Source organism: Eurosta solidaginis, chromosome 5 (genome assembly GCF_040869045.1).
Source record: "Eurosta solidaginis isolate ZX-2024a chromosome 5, ASM4086904v1, whole genome shotgun sequence".
Lineage (NCBI taxonomy): Eukaryota > Metazoa > Arthropoda > Insecta > Diptera > Tephritidae > Eurosta > Eurosta solidaginis.
Genome location: NC_090323.1, coordinates 194,777,261 through 194,796,563, shown reverse-complemented (window position 1 = coordinate 194,796,563; position 19,303 = coordinate 194,777,261). Strand labels below are relative to the sequence as shown.

The following is a 19,303-nucleotide window of genomic DNA, read 5'->3' as shown; positions in this document are numbered from 1 at the left end:
GTAGGCGGAGCACGCAACCATCACACCACGGTGACCGCCGTTGATTGAGCTATAAAACTGCATACTCAACAAAATTCAGAAAACTCTAAACAAAAAGTTCGCAATTTTAGCATAGTTTCAGTTACAAAGTTCATGTACGTTTTTTATTAAATTAACGAAATTAGAAAATAATTGACGAAATTTGCTAAAAATTTACACTACTATTTTCTTGTTCGTTGCTGTACATATATACAATTCTATAAGTATATATGCAAGTATACTTTGCAAGAAAATTGTGTAAAGATAATACGAAAAAGTGGTAACAATATAAAGCAAATATTTATAACTGTTCGTTTATAAGGCTATTCGGTCATAATGAAAATTCTTAAATTTTTTACTTCACAACGGCACATTTGCTATAAAGAAGTTTGTAAGAAATTTTTTATGTATTTGTATGTGTGTATATTTTACCAATAACGTAATAAAGCAACACTTAATAAATGTTCAGCATAAAGTATTTTATGTCTTTCATTAGTCGATGAGTTAGTTAAGTCGAACCAGAAAGCAATTTTGTAGCCAGAAACTTTGGTAGGAATATGATGAGCACAGAATTTATAAAAAAAGCGAATTAGATTTGGAGCAGAGAAGATAGAGAGATAAAAAGCAGCGAATTCGATGTAGCTGTAGACATATATATAGAAATGTGCGATAGGAAAACCAAAAAATAAGGAGAAAAGTGATAGTGCACCCAATACAGCAATAGAAACGAATAGAACAGAAGTGACATACATCATTTTATTTTATGTAACACTATGTTATATTATACGATGTTACGTAATGTTATGTTGGCCTATTTTTATGTTATGTTAAATTATGTAATGTTATGTGTAGCCACAATATTTTTTGTATTGTGGTGCTAAGTTATGTTATGCTATGTTATTTCGTGTTATGTTATATAATGTCGCGTTATGTTATGTTGTGATGCATTTTATAATATTATGTTATGATATGTTAAGTTAAATTCTGTTAATTTGTTATGTTTTCTTATGTTGCGAAATGTTGTGAAATGGAAAAGTGTTATGTTATTTTGTTTGTGCAGCCATGTCAAATCTATGCTACAGAGACCAACGAGGAGGGTAAAAAAGAAGGTGAACTAGCGGAACCACAAAATTTCGGAGCTGCTGAATATGATGTCATAGGATGCGAAGACTAGGAAACCGAGAGCTTGGTAGCCTTCGCGCCCTTGAAAATTTGGAAGCGTACAAAGCGCTTAGATAGAAAGTGCATCGAGACCCCTGGGACCAAGGATATAGAGCAGTCATGAAGAAGCTCTGCACACCAGATGATGGACGAGGAGACCAGCAACACTGTTGACGTTCTGTTTCTCACCCAACCACCGAACGAGGATATACATGTTACCAAGAACACCGCATCGTAGAACCGTTTCATAAAGAAGAGCTGAAAACTGTTCTGCGCACCATGACAGCTATAAAAGCAACAGGGCCCGATGGAATATCCGCGGATCCTATTAGCTTAGCTGAAAATAGCTGGCAAAAACGTATGTTGCTCTCAATCCAAAAGATAAAGTAGACACCAACTCTCTATTGTCTGTGCGCCCACTGAAGCAGCACCTCACGTGCGAAATAGAGGACACGTCACACAAGAAGGCCGCAGCGTGGAAACGTTTAGGATGAAGAGATTAAAACTGTCCTGTGCACTATGACACCTAGAAAAACCGCAGGGAGCCATGGAATATTCGTGGGTGCATTAAGGCTAGCTGCAAATAGCTGCCCAGAACTTATGTTGCACATGTACTTTCATCTTACATCTTTAACTAAACAAGGTCATATGCACTGTAAATAAATAGATGACTGATCACGGTCTTCAGCTAGCAACCGCAAAAATGGAGATCGATATCCTCACGAAGAGGCGGAGTCCCACTGTCAGGAATATTGGGGTTGGGGGCCAGCAAATAGAAACATAAATTCTAACGAATTATTTGAGGGTGAGGCCAGAAATAAACTGACATTTTCGGATCGCAATCAACGAGTCTGCCAAAGAGGTACACAAGTACTACCGAACAGCCTATACACCGATCTTACGAAGAGGGGTGCTGCAAATCGCTTCAGCATGCCGCACTGTCTCCACAGAAGTTGCCCTGGTCATTGCGGGAACCATACCGATGTATCTTTTCTTTGAAGATAGAAAATTATACGACAGCGGAACGGAAGCGAGTGGAGATGCTGTTGCCATGAGGACGCGAGTAAAATCGATCAGGCGCTGGCACCTACAGTTGAGCAGCAGTATTGCAGTAAAGTGGACCAGTGAACTACTTCCCGAACTCTACGCATGGTTGAAGCGCCCACACGGAGAAGTCGACTTCTGCCTTACTCAATTTTTAACCGGACACGGTTAGTTCCATAAATACCTTCACAGAATATGAAAGGTTGAAAGCTCGAAATGCCTGTACTTGAGGTTACGATAAACGCCACACTTCCTTCAAATGCGAACACTCCAACCTACAAGCAGCATAGAAGAGACACTTGGCAACCTACCCAAAGGCGGTGTCATTAATAACATGATAACGATTGACAGCTGAGATACGGTCAGCAGATATGCGAGACATACGATTCTCAGCAAACGAGAAGATGGATGCCTAGCACATTAGCTTGAGAGTAGCCATGTGGCTGGGGTAACGTGCAAGCGTATCCGAACTAATACCAAATGCGGTCTCAGGTACGGGGATTTACGCGAGCCGTAGGAAGTTAAGTTTTAGTGCGTAGCCAATCAAAGTATGTAAAGAGTGACTTATTTTGTTTTGTTGATATTCCGACATGGTGGATAAATGATGTATATTGAGAGAATGAAAATCGACACTGATCATAACACAACGCCAAAACCGGTTTGTCTCAAAACCAAATTTGACAAGGGATGACGGAAAATCGTTCCAATATACATTATGAAAAGAGTCTTACCCTAGCAGATTCTCGCAGTGTGGCCGAAAGTCATATTATAACTATTGTGTTGTTTCTAGTAAAGTTTAGTCTTGTTACGTTGTGCTAACATATATGATGTTATGTTAAGTCATATTATGCTGCTTCAGGTTAATTTTATTCATTTTATGTTAGGTTGTGCATTTTGATTTTATTTTATTTTATGTTGTGAAATGTTTTACGTTATGGAAAGCTTTTTGTTGTTACGTTTATGCATGTTGATTGTGTCAGGCGGGGTCATGCTGCATTAGCTTATGTTATATTATGTTATTTCATGTTATGTTGTGTTATGTAATGTTATGTTATTTAATGTTATGTTATGTTGTATTTTGTTTTTTTAGGTATATTATGCTGTATTATGTTATGTTATGTTGTGTTATGTTATGTTGATTTGATGTTATGCTATGTTATATCAAGTTATAGTAAACTGTGTCACACGTTATCATCTGTTTTTTTCTAGCATCTAGCAGCTAGACCCCTATCGTATTTTGGAGTAATTCTATTCGTTCTTTTTCATTTTAGCATTAAAATTCTGGCGTACAGATTTTCACCATTTTTCTGTGTTATCATAAAACGTACCTGAACATTATCACATTCACTCCATGTTTTTAGGCGTGGCTCGAATTTTTTATCCTTTTCTCCTGTGCTTTGCTGCAGCTTATTACCATTGCCTGTGTCGTGAGTAGAAATCCATATCAAGTTTCCTTTAGGTTGTTTTACCAAAATCATTGCATGTTTGCCATGGGGTACTTCATGCTGTAATGAAATTCAAATGATTTAATTTTCAACAATCAAAAATATATTACGAACACTTTGTATCTATGTATATTAGACTGGGTCGATTTATTAACTTATATCGCGCCATCGATTTTTCGATAGGATTTGGGCTCAGGAAAAAAAAGTTCCACTACGCATACCCATAAAAATAATTTTCGAGCCTGCAAAAAAAAAAAAAATGGCGAAAGGGTAAATTTTTCGACCAAAACACTCCCCAAAACCCAAAAAAATGTTTTTCTTTTTTTTCAAAAAACAGTTGTAAAAACATTGGCGATAACAGTTTGGGTTTTGGGGAGTGTTTTGATCGAAAAATTGCATTTTTTTTGCAGGCTCGAAAATTATTTTTTTGGGTATGCGTAGTGGAACTTTTTTTCCTGAGCCCAAATCTTATCGAAAAATCGATGGCGCGATATAGGTAACTTTCGTCCATACAAATCGACCCAGGTTAATGTATATACAAACTTTCATATATGTACCTACATTAAAAAATTTTATTTTCAAACAAAATTTCATTTTGCATATTTAGCATATCTTGTGATCTACAAATAAGTCCATGTAAACCGATTCCATATTTCATTATGTTATCTGCTTATCTAATACTGTTTTCACACAGAAACTTAATGATCTCATTTCACCTTCTAATGAAATCGTAAATTTTTTGCTTTCACACAGAAGTAACTGCTCGATTAGTATGAAGGATGAAATGTCAAGCGAATAAAATGACAATGCTATATGACAGACAATCATGGCGGAACGATACAAGGTGGCAGCATGGTGACATACCTACAAACAAAAAAAATGCCATGTACTTGTAAATTCGATGGACAAATATCAAAATCGTACTGCGCCGGTAGTTGATGTATCAAATTAAATAAAAAAGGTTATAATCAGCTGTTCGGTGCGGCCACCTTGTATCGTTCCGCCATGCAGGCAATGACATTTACTTTGACAAATGACATTTTTAAGCACTGAACACACCAAAAACTAAAAAGCGGAACGCGGCCAACAGAGTTGCATTGTGCTTTTGACTTCATTAGGCATTCGATTAGCTACTAATGAAATAATTATAGATTCGAATTTTGTAGGGAAGATTGAGCTCAATAAGCGTCTTAATGTAGAAAACTGCCTTTATTATTCAATAAGCCGTCTGTGTGAAAACAGTATAACACTACGGACTCAATCAGTCTATGTGAGGTCCTCATGGACCGGCCAGTTCAACCTATCTGCTTATGTGTGTTTGTATGTATTTACATTCATTTAAAATATACAAAAGTAATTGCTAAAGCTACACGAATAAAGGTTTTTGCCATAAATTTTATTTTTCAGCAACTTTCCATTTCTTGAAGTTATGAATGTTCAAATGTATGTATGTGTGTATGGATGTTTGTGCGTATGTATGTATGCATGTATGCATGTATGCGTTTAAGCGTGTATTTATGTGCTTGTGTTTTTATTCTTGCAAACTCAGCAGAAAGTTCTATCGAAGAATTTTCCAATTTATTTTCATCAATAAATTTTTGATAGAAAAAATTATTATCTTTTAGTAACGGAAGCAGTGTGCAATTGGCCAACAACAATTATTTATCTTACACTGGTAGTTGCTGCTGCTGCATTTTCTCTCTTAAATAGATGACTTCCTTTGGGCACCTGCAAAACTAGTACAGCAGCGAACACGAAAATAGAAATATCAATTTTGATCAAATTTCGTCAATTAAATTCTTTTTTTATTTTCGGCAATTAAAGAAAACAATTTTCATGCATTTTGTTACCGAAGCTATGCGAATCAATGTCAAAAACGTTTTCGAATACAATTCGAAAATTTTTAGAAAATTTTACAAAAACTTCGAGCTTTTTACTCTTTTTCAATTTTAATTTTACACAGCACAATTCGTATCGATTTTCTTCCGAAGGGTGTTTTATATTTTCTTCTATAGGTTAAGAAAGCTTAAACTCTCCGATCAATAAAGACCTCACATAGGCTGAATGTGTCCATGGTGTTACCAGAATTTGTTTAACTGCCCAACGGTGGTATAGAATAGCTTCGTCCTCTTGGAAAATACTAGACGTGTACTAAGACCTCACTTAATTGCTGCCTCGGGATGTGGCAACTCTGCCGCCCATAATAACTGGAGCCTTTACCTCGCAAGCGTAGGACACGAACACAGAACGTGCTCATCCGTTTCTTCCTGCAGACCGCACTTCCTACGTCTGCTGTTACTGACAAAGCCTAACTTATAAGCACGTTTCGCCAGAAGGCAGTGTCCAGTTAGTATGCCCACCAACTTTGTGAGTATAGTATCGTAATATTTGCACATGATCTTGGAAATTTTGCAGCCCCACGCTTTTGTCTACGTCATTCTTCCTCCAAAATTTCTATTGCTTTCTTCATGCCTATAATTTCCGCATGAAAGACGTTTCAGTAATATGGCAGTCTGTAGGGTTTCTGGATCGACATTGTAAACAGAAGATCCGACTCCTTCCGTTAATTTCGAACCATCGTTATTGTTTTGCCATTCCCGTACCCTTCCGCCAACCCTCCGGCTCCACTGTGGCCCAAAGATCTCTTTCGAAGCTCAGTTGAGGGGCCAGGTAGTCCTTTTGCCCTTTATTTGATAGAAGTATGCTGCTGTGGCCCTACGGCCTGCAATCAAGCTGCCCCGATGCCTTAAGCCTTGTTGCAGTTGCGAGCATTATATTTTTGCTTATTAGATTTGCAGGTGGGATGTGTAGAATGGCATGTAATGCTGATGTCGGGGTAGTTTTTAGGGCTCGTTATGCTAATCATTGATAATCATCCTCTCAAGTTGTTTGGTAAACATACTTTCTTGTGCTGCTGTCCACCAAACTTGGACCACATAGTAAACTATGGGTTTGACAATTGCGGTAACTACCCAATGTGGGAGTTTGTGCGATAGGCCCCCGTGCATCCTAGCATTCTCTTGCATGCGTACAGTGCCACGGACGGTTTTTTCGTTCTCTCTTTCACATGGAGTTTCCACGACTACTTACTTTCTATTATAATTCGAAGATAATTTGTGCTGTGTTTTGCTACCCTTCCAAGCTTAGGCTTAGTTCAATTAGGGACCTTATATTTCCCAGCAAGTAACACTTTTTCCTCCTTAAATTAAATAATACATGGTTTTCCATATTTGGGGCCGTTGCGGTACTGCGCTCGCAGTCATTTATAAATTATTTCATGCCATTTTGGCATTGTTTGAGGAACCTTTTTGATAATTTTTCGGGGGGGGGGGGGTGGGGGGAGAGGAGAGCAATCAGATCATACCTTTAAAAAATATTTATACTTTATATTCATTTAGAATATTAGCTATCTGTATGCCAAATTTCAATTCAGTTACAAACGCGGACATACAGACATTCTGACATATAGTTCATGCTTCATGTTGATTTGCATCTGAATGAGTTTGAAAGAGAAGCCAGTTTCCGGATTAGTTACAGGTCTATCGGAACTATCTCTAGATAATTTCTGTACTTAATTTGAATGATTTAGAGCCGTATGGTTTCGAAACTATTTCGAAATATTTTGCGCATTGCTTTTCGGAACACCTCGGTCCGTTCCGCGGCTATTTATGCGGTCATTTTCGCATTATTTCAGACGGATTTCAGCACTACTACCGGTTTATATTATTGGTATTACAGAAAAATTACAAAATTTGCACTAAGCGAAGATTACTAGGAAATGTTTCCGAATCAGCTAGCTTTTCCGTTGCTAAATTTTGAACTCGAGTTCACCTTCATTTATACTGGTGTCTCTATCCGCTCAGCCATTTGAATGTCCTCCTTTGTAATTTGCCCCTAAAAATTGAATTTTTTGTTGCGATTCCTTTTATATGCAATTTTGTAAGTATATATTTACTATATGTTTTTTTTATTCCAAATTATGTAGAATATTTTAAGGCTCGTTCAACAGAACCTGAAGTGACATTGAACTTTCTAGCATTACGTTATTAGCAATGCTTCTGCTGTTCAAAGAGTTTATTCGCAGACTGTTTCCTGAATAATTTCGTACTATTTTGAGATCATTTCGGATTCATCTAAGTACTATTTCGGGTTTATCTTCGGTCTATTTCAGGATTGCTTGTGTTATAAAAAATATAACTGCATTTAGTGAATGTAAAAATAAAACCCTTCTTTCGCCTGCAGTAAAATTTCTAGGCTATAGGGTCTTTGTGAAATCAGCTAATGAAATATTGCGCGCTAGCCGGACTTAGACTATCCTTATACCGTTCTAAAAGCTGCAAGTAGGTGGGTCTGAGGAAACTTCCTTTTCTAAAAAAATGTTGGTATCTCTATGAGTACATTCAGCCTACATGAGGGGAAACAATTTCTTTTACTGTTACAGTCTCAACCACTCTTTTCCAAAGCTCATAATAAATACTTTTCAAGTATCGTGAACAAATTTTCTTCATTTATGTTGTCCATAATTCTTTCATTTTGCTACTTTCCTGCTATTTAAAATTTTAATTACATTTTAACTTTTTTATCTTACATTTTTGCAATAATTTTTTATTCTTCATATTATCTTTCTGTTCATATTATTTTTACAATTGCAAGTCACTAAGACTTCTACAATATTCCCTTTTTATACTTCTTCTATTATAATCCATCATTTGCTGTCATTTTGCTCACAAAACTGGTTGTTTTTTGTGGGAATGTTGTTTGATTGAATATCTTATCAAGTGCTTGCCCTCAGTTCAGTATTTTCGTAAAAAATACAAGCAAAAAGAAAAAATTACAATGTCATTCAAATGAAAAGGTCAGCTACAAAAAAATTGGTATGTACGTCGCCCAACTAAAAACAAAGAGAAAAAGACCAAGTGCTTGCTTTATCTGTCATCAAGTATTATAGTACTGTCCGTTTCATTTTATCCAGACTTGTTTGTGTGGGGTCCCTCGTTAATTCTGCTTCATTAACTTTACACAATGCGGTCAGACTTTAGAAAATAAAACAAAACACCCAACGTGAAAGTATTCTAAAGCTTTTTAGCAATTTAATTAGCTCTCGTTTTGACTTTCCTTGGTTCAGAAAAGTGCTAAGGGAAAAACATGATTACAGCTCCACATGGAAACCCGAAAAATGCCTCGCAAAACTCCTTAAGTTAGGTTAGGTTGTACGCTTCTTCCTATTCCGCTTCTTTCCAGGGATTGCTTACATTCTAACATACTTTTAGACGCTGTGATATGCGATATTATTGCCTTAACTGCTGCTTAGCTTTCAATATAAAAGTTTAAGCTATTCCAGTGTTTCTGCTGCTTTGGTTCCGGCAACTACTTCCACCTAAAAAACGCCGTGGCATCTTGTAGGATCTGTTTATTTGCGGATCAGCACAGTATACCGCAGACCCTACTCCTTCCACTACTTTGGAACCATCGGTGTACACGTATATGACATCGTTCGCCATTTGGGCACCCTTGCGCCAACCATCCACCTCTATTGTGGCTTTCAGCGCTGCTTCGAAGCGCAGATACGGAATCAGGTAGGTCTGTTCGTCCTGTAATTGTTGACGCTATTCCACTATGGCCGCATGGCATGTGCTCAAGCTACTCCGAGGCACTGCACTTGTTAATGCTATGTTCTTGACACCAGGTCTACAGATGGAATGTGCAGAATGGTATGCAGTGCAGCCGTCGAGGTTGTACGAAGGGCTCCCCTATTGCTTAGCATTGATATCCGGCATACCTCCTTAATTCATATAAAAATGGTTTAGCTTACGAGGTTTCCATGGCTACGAGGCATTTGCGAGTTGGAGTTAGTGCTACGTAGTCTGCGGAATGCATCAAGCGTCAGGGAGCGCGCACTGAAATAATTGTTTGTGGTTAAGGGGCCTACCATATATATACGCGGTAAGGCATTGGCAACGCAAGAGGTGACTAAAATCCAAACTCCGTGACCCGGTTGTGCACTAAGTTTGCGACCCACGTAAAAACCCCTGTCCGTGAAAGGAGCGGCTATATGTAGCGGTAGTGTGTTGGGTCAACTAACTTCATAATACTCAAGAACCCCGCACCGCTATTTTGAGAATCGCTTCCTGCACTCTAACCATTACCGCAGCTCTCTCTCCACCTCTCACTATCTCGCTCTCCGGAAACTAAGACTGTTGCAATTCAAAAAAAGTTGCCGCAATTGTTGTGTCCTAGAGTTCGGAGTAAACACTATAATTAATTATGCTTATATTTAGTAGGGGTTTTGTGTGTCAACGAAAACCACCTCACTACCTTGTTTCTTTCTTTTTTCAAATGTTTTTAATATTTGCATATCTAAAATTTACTAAGCAGAATTAAAGGCCTGTTGCGTTTGCCAATAAAGTTAACAGAACAAAAACGAGTCGTATTATTTGAAGAAAATTAACATAAATTTGAATAATTGCGATTTAACCTTCGACCCACTAGACGTGAAAAAGGTGGCGGGTCATTGTAGTCGTGGAAACAGGTGAGTCGCTTCTCTTACCATGAATGATAACGGAAATAGCATTGATTTAAGAGCGTCATTAGATTAGGTATTCAATGTAAAACACGGATTGAGAATTTCACGCTTTGTTGACTTTCTAATTGTTGGGCGTTAACTTAAATTTATGTATGTTAGTTTGTTTGCAGTGAATTTGATTAATTCTTCGTATTTGAATTTTTCATTTCACTCACCTGACGCACAGCATAGTAGCAGGTGAGATTGCGTGGGTAAATCCCTGGAAAGTTGGGCGATTGTAGACGGCATGCCTTCTTGTCACAATCACTGAAGATGCGCGAACAGTACGTGCCCGGTATAAGATCGCCTGTAACGAGAGAGATGGAAATAGTAAATATGAATTGGAGAAATAAGTTGACTATCACTAAAAGGAAATATTGGAAAAAAGAGAAGCTGAATGAAATAGGTTAAGCTAAGTTAACCTAAAAAAATAAATGAAAGGCGCGATAACCTCCGAAGATATCTAAGGCCGAGCTTCTCTTCCAATTTGCGTCGCGATCCTTTTAATTTTTCCTTTCCTACAAATTGGCTAGACGGGATCTACTTGTTTTATGCCGGCATCTGCAAAGCAGACCAGTTTTCAATAAGCGTTACGCTCGGAGTGCTTGCCAAATACCGCCGAGGGGCGTCCCCGCTTAGGTAAATTTTCTTCTAATTGAAAAAAACTAAACAAGTCCCTCAATTTTTGATATATTGATGAAATTTGGTAAGCGGATACATTTTGGTGTCCGATTAGACATTTGTCGGAACCGACCGGATCGGAGCAGTATAGCATATATCCTCCATACAACCGATTTTTCAAAAAGGGATTTTTTTCATATCTTTCTCAATTTATGAGATATAAGGTTAAAATATTACCTGATGATTACGTATAGGGAATACATTGTTGTCCGGAAAAATTGTAGAGATCGGTGGTACATATAGCATATTTCCCGTACAGTACTTGATTCGTGGTTATGGCTTTCTCCAGACAATGGGACACGTGAAACTTTCTGTGAGGATTACGTATCTATATTTTATTTTACATTTATAAAAAATGTTGCTTATATACATTTATTCTCCCGAATTTTCGGGAAATTCCTGATAATTATACACCTTCTCCTAACGGTCGAATCGCTGAACTGTCGAATAAATAACTCCAATATTCAGTATTGCAAAATGGTCTTTATTTCGACTACTTTGGGAGTAGTACTTCACAATTGCAATTATGCTTCACTCATAGCGTGTTCACAATAAAACTGATTACTGATTTCTCAGCTCGTGCTGCTTTTATCCTCTCGCTTACCTCGTTCGCACATTTCTCCTTAGGTCTAGACGTTTCACGAACATGCCTTCTATAACAGTTGTATCTCATGCTTGGTTTTTTACATGCATATCTGTAGTTTATATTTTTCTTCTAGCTATGTGAGTGTGTATGTGTGAGTAACAACTTCTGCTCTTAGCTGCCGGCTACATATATGTATGTGAAATAATCTCTTCGCTTCGAGCTGCTGGTTATGTGTGTGGAATATTCTTCGTTGTCTTGTACATAAGTGTGGCTGCTTGCTTGTTTTTGTTGTTGTGATTTTTTACTAACAGCGTAGTGATGTTAGAAATGCTAATATTTGCCGCGATATATTAAACATCTTATACAGCAGATTATTCGGATATAAAATGTGATACGATTATTACGCTTATCCATTGGTGAAAACTATAAAGACTTCGGTTGTGCCGACAGCCCCATCCTTATTTGTTTTTTGAAGATTTCGGGACTACGGATAATTTCAGGACTATACCTTAATCGTTTTGGAATTGTTTTCCGAATAAAAAAGGTTACCTCGGGCTCATTTTGGAACCATTTCTTGACTAGTTATCTATGAACGGTTTTGGCAAATACTTCAAGTTCAATTCGGGACTTTTTTATAAGTTCAGTACTACTTGGCGATTGTTCTTTAAAGATTACGTAGGGGTTACTTTCGGTGATGTTCAAACATTATTTTCGAGATCTTTGCGTGGCAATAGAATTATTATTTTCGGGATTAATTAAAGATTCATTTGTAAATTGTCTTAGGGATCATTTCGGGACTAATTTGGGGCGATTTGTACGAAAAATTTAAAGGAGCACGACGCAAATTGGAAGAGAAGCTTGGCCTAAAATATCTTCGGAGGTTATCGCGTCTTACATTTATTTAATTTTTTTTTTTATTTTGGGGCGATTTTGGGATATCTCTCGATTATTTCAGATAAATGTAGCAAATATTAAAAACTATTTTGGAACAGCCTCGGGAGTATCTCTGAATTATTCCGGGATTACTTGAGTTATCATATTCCGACTATTTCCAAATTGTTTTAGAACTATTTCGAGATTGTTTCATGTCTGTTTTGGAATAGAGTTAAGTATCATTCGGACTAATTTCCTGTTTGTAAAATAATATTGGCTATTTCATGGACATCGATGATCGATCAAACCCTACTTTACACCTTTATTTGTATTCAAATCTTTTTTACCCCCTCAATTACAGCAAACTCTCCTACTTACCCAAATAGTACTTTCGCTCTGTGTAGTTGTGTTCATCCCGTTCCACGGCACGTTGCAGCGATTCCATAAAAGTTTTATTGTGCGCATAGGCGCTAAATAAGCTAAAATCCTCACCAAAACGGTCTGAATGTGCACCATTGGAATTGGTGAAATCTTCGATGGTATTTTGATTATGAAAACTGCTGCGATTATGCCATTGTCGTAGTTCTGTAATTAAAATAAAAAAGATTTTAATAACGAATGGCTGTGCCAGAGAGTTTTTGCAAAAATAATAAAACCTTAACAACAAAAATAATAAAACCAACAATAAATTTAATAGCGTAGAGCGTAAAGTACTTGAGAACTTAATCGTTAGTAAATGCAAATTTTTATACTCAGCTGAGCAGAGCTCACAGAGTATATGCATTTTGTTCGCATAACGGTAATCCGTAACGGCATAAACTAATCGAGATAGATATATACTTCTATATATATATATCAAAAGGATCTGGGCGAAAAAAGAAATTCATTTAGCCATGTCCGTCTGTCCGTTAACACGATAACTTGAGTAAATTTTGAGGTTTCTTGATGAAATTTGGTATGTAGGTTCCTGGGCACTCATCTCAGATCGCTATTTATAATGAACAAAATCGGACTATAACCACGCCGACTTTTTCGATATCGAAAATTTGGTAGGTAGGTTGACCTTATGACGCAGAATAGAAAATTAGTAAAATTTTGGACAATGGGCGTGGCACCGCCGACTTATAAAAGAAGGTAATTTAAAAGTTTTGCAGGCTGTAATTTGGCAGTGGTTGAAGATTAGCAAAATCGGATGACGAACACGCCCACCTTTTAAAGAAAACTTTTTTAAATCAAATTTTAACAAAAAACTGAATACCTTTACAGTATATAAATAAATTATGTCAACATTCGACTCCAGTAATGATATGGTGCAAAACAATACAAAAATAAAAGAACATTTCAAAATGGGCGTGGCTCCGCCCTTTTTCATTTAATTCGTCTAGAATACTTTTAATGCCATAAGTCGAACAAAAATTTACAAATCCTTGTGAAATTTGGTAGGGACATAGATTCTATGAAGATAACTGTTTTCTGTGAAAATGGGCGAAATGGGTTGAAGCCAGGCCCAGTTTTTATACACAGTCGACCGCACGACTTGAGCAAAAATCGATATATCTTTACTAAACTTAGTTCACGTACTTATCTGAACTTTCTTTATCTTCGTATAAAAATGGCCGAAATCCAACTATCGATATCGAATATTACGAAAAATGAAAAAAATGCCATAATTCTATACCAAATATGAAACAAGGGATGAAACATGGGAATAAGATTGGTTTATTGACGTGAAATATTACTTTAGAAAAAACTTTGTAAAATCACACCCTACCATATTATGTAGAAGGAAATAAAAAAGTTCTGCAGGGCGAAATCAAAAGTCTTTGGAATCTTGGCAGGAATACTGTTCGTGGTATTACATATATAAGTAAATTAGCGGGACCCGACAGATGATGTTCTGGTTCACCCTGGTCCACATTTTGGTCGATATCTCGACCACGCCTTCACATATACAACTAAGGGCGACTCCCTTTTAGAACCCTCATTAATACCTTTAATTTGTTACCCATATCGTACAAATACATTATAGAGTCACTCCTGGTCCACCTTTATGGCGATATCTCGAAAAAGCGTCCTCCTATGGAACTAAGGCCCACTTCCTTTTAAAATGCTCATTAACACCTTTCATTTGATACCCATATCGTACAAACAAATTATAGAGTCACCCCTGGTCCACCTTTACGGCGATATCTCGAAAAAGCGTCCACCTATGGCCCACTCCCTTTTAAATAATCATTAACACCTTTCATTTGATACCCATATCGTACAAAAACATTCTAGAGTCACCCCTGGTCGCCTTTATGGCGATATCCCGAAATGGCGTCCACCTATAGAACTATGGCCCAATCCCTTTTAAAATACTCAATAGCACATTTCATTTGATACCCATATCGTACAAATGCATTCTAGAGTCATCCTTGGTCCACCTTTATGGCGATATCTCGAAAAAGCATCCACCTATGGAACTAAGGCCCACTCCCTTTTAAATAATGATTAACACCTTTCATTTGATACCCATATCGTACAAAAACATTCTAGAGTCACCCCTGGTCCACCTTTATGGCGATATCTCGAAAAGGCGTCCACCTATAGAACTATGGCCCTCTCCCTTTTAAAATACTCAATAACACCTTTCATTTGATACCCATATCGTACAAATGCATTCTAGAGTCACCCTTGGTCCACCTTTATGGCGATATCTCGAAAAAGCATCCACCTATGGAACTAAGGCCCACTCCCTTTTAAATAATGATTAACACCTTTCATTTGATACCCATATCGTACAAAAACATTCTAGAGTCACCCCTGGTCCACCTTTATGGCGATATCCCGAAATGGCGTCCACCTATAGAACTATGGCCCACTCCCTTTTAAAATACTCAATAACACCTTTCATTTGATACCCATATCGTACAAATGCATTCTAGAGTCACCCTTGGTCCACCTTTATGGCGATATCTCGAAAAGGCGTCCACCTATAGAACTATAGCCCACTCCCTTTTAAAATACTCATCAACACCTTTCATTTGATTCCATGTCATACAAACACATTCCAGGTTTACCTTAGGTTCATTTTCCTACATGGTGATTTTCCCTTATTTTGTCTCCAAAGCTCTCAGCTGAGTATGTAATGTTCGGTTACAACCGAACTTAGCCATCCTTACTTGTTTATTTTCATTTCCTTCGTAAACAAGTTTGTTTTTTATGTAGTAAAGCTTCTTTTGAAGAGAATTTAGTATTTGTATCGTCCTTTTTTGTGCCGGAAATCAATTTTGGCAAACGATGTAAGATTTTATCGGCTTACAAGGAATACCGCATCCTTTTCTTCGCACCACTTCATATGGCGATTAAGTATAAGAGTTTTGTGGAAGTTCGTGGGTGGAGGGGGGGGGGGGGACTACGGCTTATAGATGCACTGAGAAGGCGTTGCAACAATTAAGTCTTAAGTATACTTGAAGAGTTACTAATAAACATGTCGCACTTTAAGACTAAGATTTATTAAAAATAGTGCAGCTATGTCATTCGTTCAAAACCCTTCTTGACTTACTTGTATAGGGAATATAGACTATAGCAAGGTTTTTAAATTTGTGGTATATTAAACACCTTCAGTCCCTCGATTTCTGCAAATTTCAAATATGTAAAGAGTAGCACACGTTAAAGAATATGCGTCCAGAAATTAAGATTTGGTCTCTATATTAAGTTTACAGGCTCCTGCATTGTTGGACGCGCTGCCACGACAAAGGCCCTTATGTATTTTATTGGAATCTCTCCTGGAGGGAAGGATATAATGTACGACGAATGAACAGGAAAGCTTCAGAAGAAATGTTTTAGCCAAGGTCTTGAGGTAGACAGCTGATTGGTTAGCGGAAAGTTATCGAATACCTGAACTGGAACGGTCCTCGGACAAGGTCGGTTGAAAACCGCGCAGCATCAGTGTGCTGGCTCCGTCGAGGTGGACCATCCAATTTTAGTTTACTCAAGGGAACCAAATGGTGCAAAAAAAATTACAAATATATAATATATATAAGCCTTAAAAATACGATCTGCTACTAGCAGCCAGGAGAGCGTCAAACCAAGGGATGGTGACAGCGACAATCAGCACTACGGAAAGCGCACACGCTACAGAGGCTTCGAACAAGTGAAAAGGGTAGTTTGAAACCACATGACCATCAGGCACTTTATATACAGTAGTCGACGAAACTTCAGCGTTCCCGGCGTGAATAAGGGTTCATTTTCGGCAAAGCACACTTACAGCTGGGTAATCCGAGAACAACTCCAAGAATGCGATGAGCAGACAAGTTGAAGCAGTGTGGAATGCAGTTTAGGGGCGGCGCGATAGTATGGCTGCCGAGAAAGCCATATAAAAATAAGCTCCATTTGCTCCTTTTACTTGAAATAAGATATGCTGTGGATGCCAGTTAATCAAGAAGTTTTCTCGACAAATGTTTAGCTAATATAAGCAAAACGTTTAATGGTCTTCCGTTGAAGATCATTTCGGTTTCGAATATTCTGGTGCTTATAGTCTGTGAGCAGAGGTAAATTAGGCGTATTCTCGGTATCAGTGATCTCAACCTAAATATTTTCCTAGCATGCTACTGGCACCCTATAATTACCTTGAAAATATCGACGACGCCAACCAACCTTATCAAGCGGATTTAGAAAGCGATTCCGGCATCCCGGCCGGGCCCAAGCGCGTTCTGCGTCTGATCTCATCCCCATGGTGCGACTTAATTTCCAGCATGCCAGGGTTGCGGCGGCAGAGTTGCCAGATCTCGGTTAAACAATTAAGCCAGGTCTTAGAAAATGTATAGTATTTGCCAAGAGAACGGTGTTATTTTGTAACGTAAGTCCTGATACTTTGTTGGTAATACTATGGACACATTCAGTCTACTTATGTCAGGTCTTTATAGATCAGCCAGTTCAACCTTACTTACACCGATGATGGCACAGGGCCGAAACCGGTTTGCCTCAAAAGAAATTCCACAAGCGATGACGGAAAATCGTTTCAATATACACCTACCATCTTATTGTAGTGGTCTGAATCGGAGTTTGTCGCAATTTGCCAATCCTTCAAGCTAACCAGAGACCGGAACTTTTCTGATAACGCAAACTTCTGAAAGAAGCATAAAGCCGAGGAACAACGTAGCTACAACTTAGCTGCTTTAATCAACACTCTGAAAATATACATTATTTGGATTCGGATGCCTGATGAGTTGACACCTCGGGACGCAGCTGAACGAAATGAGATGGAACCCGATGTGAAAAAAAGAGGAAGAGTACCACGATTAAGCGTTTTCAATAACCTCATGATTAATACAAATTTGTGTGTGCGTATATGAGTATCCCATGGGCGTGCAAAGTTCAACTGATTTTGACGAAATTTTCACAATAGGTTCTCGTGGTCGCTTGGTATTTTACTGGATGTTAACATTTTTGTAAAACTGAGCGCCCTCTGTCAACTTAAACGTTTATTCTGCAAAAATCTGTGTCTGATTGGCTCAATCTCTTGATATTTGAAAAACTTAATGTCGCTATATCTTCGTGAATATTTGAGGCAGTTATTCCATATTTAGTACATAGATACTATGCATGGGGAAGTTGAGTCGGACGTTATAGAGGGGATTGAAGTGGGAGTACGTCTAGGTGTGGGCGTGAGGCTGGGAGTGGGTGTTGAAGTGTGACTGAGAGTTGTAAAGGCAGTGAGAGTGTGAGTGAAAGCGTTAATGGCAGTGATAGTGAGAGTGAGAGGGAGAAGAAGAGTGAGAAGTTTACGGATATAACGGAATAAGGGAAGGTCAGGAATAAGAAAGAGAAATGAAAAACTGAAAGCATGAGGATGGGATAGAGAGTGGTAACGAGAAAGGAGGAGCATACTTAAATGTAGATAGATCAATTTTCAATGCACTAAAAATACAAAGAGTATTTTGAGTATATTTAAAGCCGGCAGTCAGTATTCGACTCTTACACGAAAGTGGAAAAGTAAAATGTTGCTGAATGGCTGTTAAACATTCCTTTAATTTGACGTCTTGATTTTGCTAACAGCTCTGGATGTTTGCAACATATATCCGTGCTACTATTCAGCAGGGCTTGACAAGTTTTATGACATTAAAGCAATATTTTAAATAGCTTGTTGGGCCACCTAAGGCGCACCGTCATACCATTTCGTGATATTTTTGATCGTATTCTAGTCTTTTTCGAGTCTACTGAGCAATTAAAGTAATTATAAATGAGCTTATTGCATTTTAAATAGATGACTTTGTAAGCTTATGAAGGAGTCATTTTTGACTCATATTTTATTCGGGTCAATAATTAATAACCGTAATTTAGTAATCGAAAAAATCCAATTAAAATATCCTTCCTAGTACATGGACGTGTTACGCTATTTTACATGCGTAGCTATAATGAAGTCACTAGCTTTAATTTGCGTTAATGGCGCCAAAGTATTACTAGGTGTCAGCGCAATGAATCAACGCCAAGCAGCGTTACACACCACTATCTATCAGATATAGCTTGAGGCCGCTGCTGCATTTTAATGTTATTAAAAAACTAAGCCACTAATTATTATTAACCCACCGCATGAGTAAACTTTGATAAATTCAAATAAAAGCACAATATGCGGATTTCATAAGTTTGTTTTGGATAATTTTTGAAAATCTAAAAAGTTTTCTTTATTTTAATTAAAAGTAAATAGTTTGCATATATAAAATAGTTATTTATTATACTAAGTACAAGCACATTAACAATAGATTTTACTGAAATATGTGAAAGTACTGGAAAAAAAAAGTTTAATAACAAAGTTTGTCGTACTGTTAACCAACTATCCGAAGTTGTTTTTTTGTTTGTTTGTTTTTGTTGTAGTCCAAATATGTTGTTAAAAGTTACACATTTTAAAAGTTTTACTATTTTTTAGAAGTTTAATACTTTTATTTTGCA

At 37.6% G+C, this 19,303-nt stretch overlaps 1 protein-coding gene across 1 annotated transcript in view; it reads right to left on the bottom strand.

The window, feature by feature from the left end:
- The window catches only part of LOC137252021 (uncharacterized), a 490,237-nt gene that overhangs the window by 34,051 nt on the left and 436,883 nt on the right, over positions 1–19,303 (bottom strand). The window contains exons 9-11 of the mRNA XM_067787158.1: positions 12,749–12,955; positions 10,407–10,537; positions 3,552–3,728 (exon numbers count right to left, since the gene is read on the bottom strand). Coding sequence (XP_067643259.1) covers positions 3,552–3,728; positions 10,407–10,537; positions 12,749–12,955 — 515 coding nt within the window. The remainder of the gene's footprint in view (positions 1–3,551; positions 3,729–10,406; positions 10,538–12,748; positions 12,956–19,303) is intronic.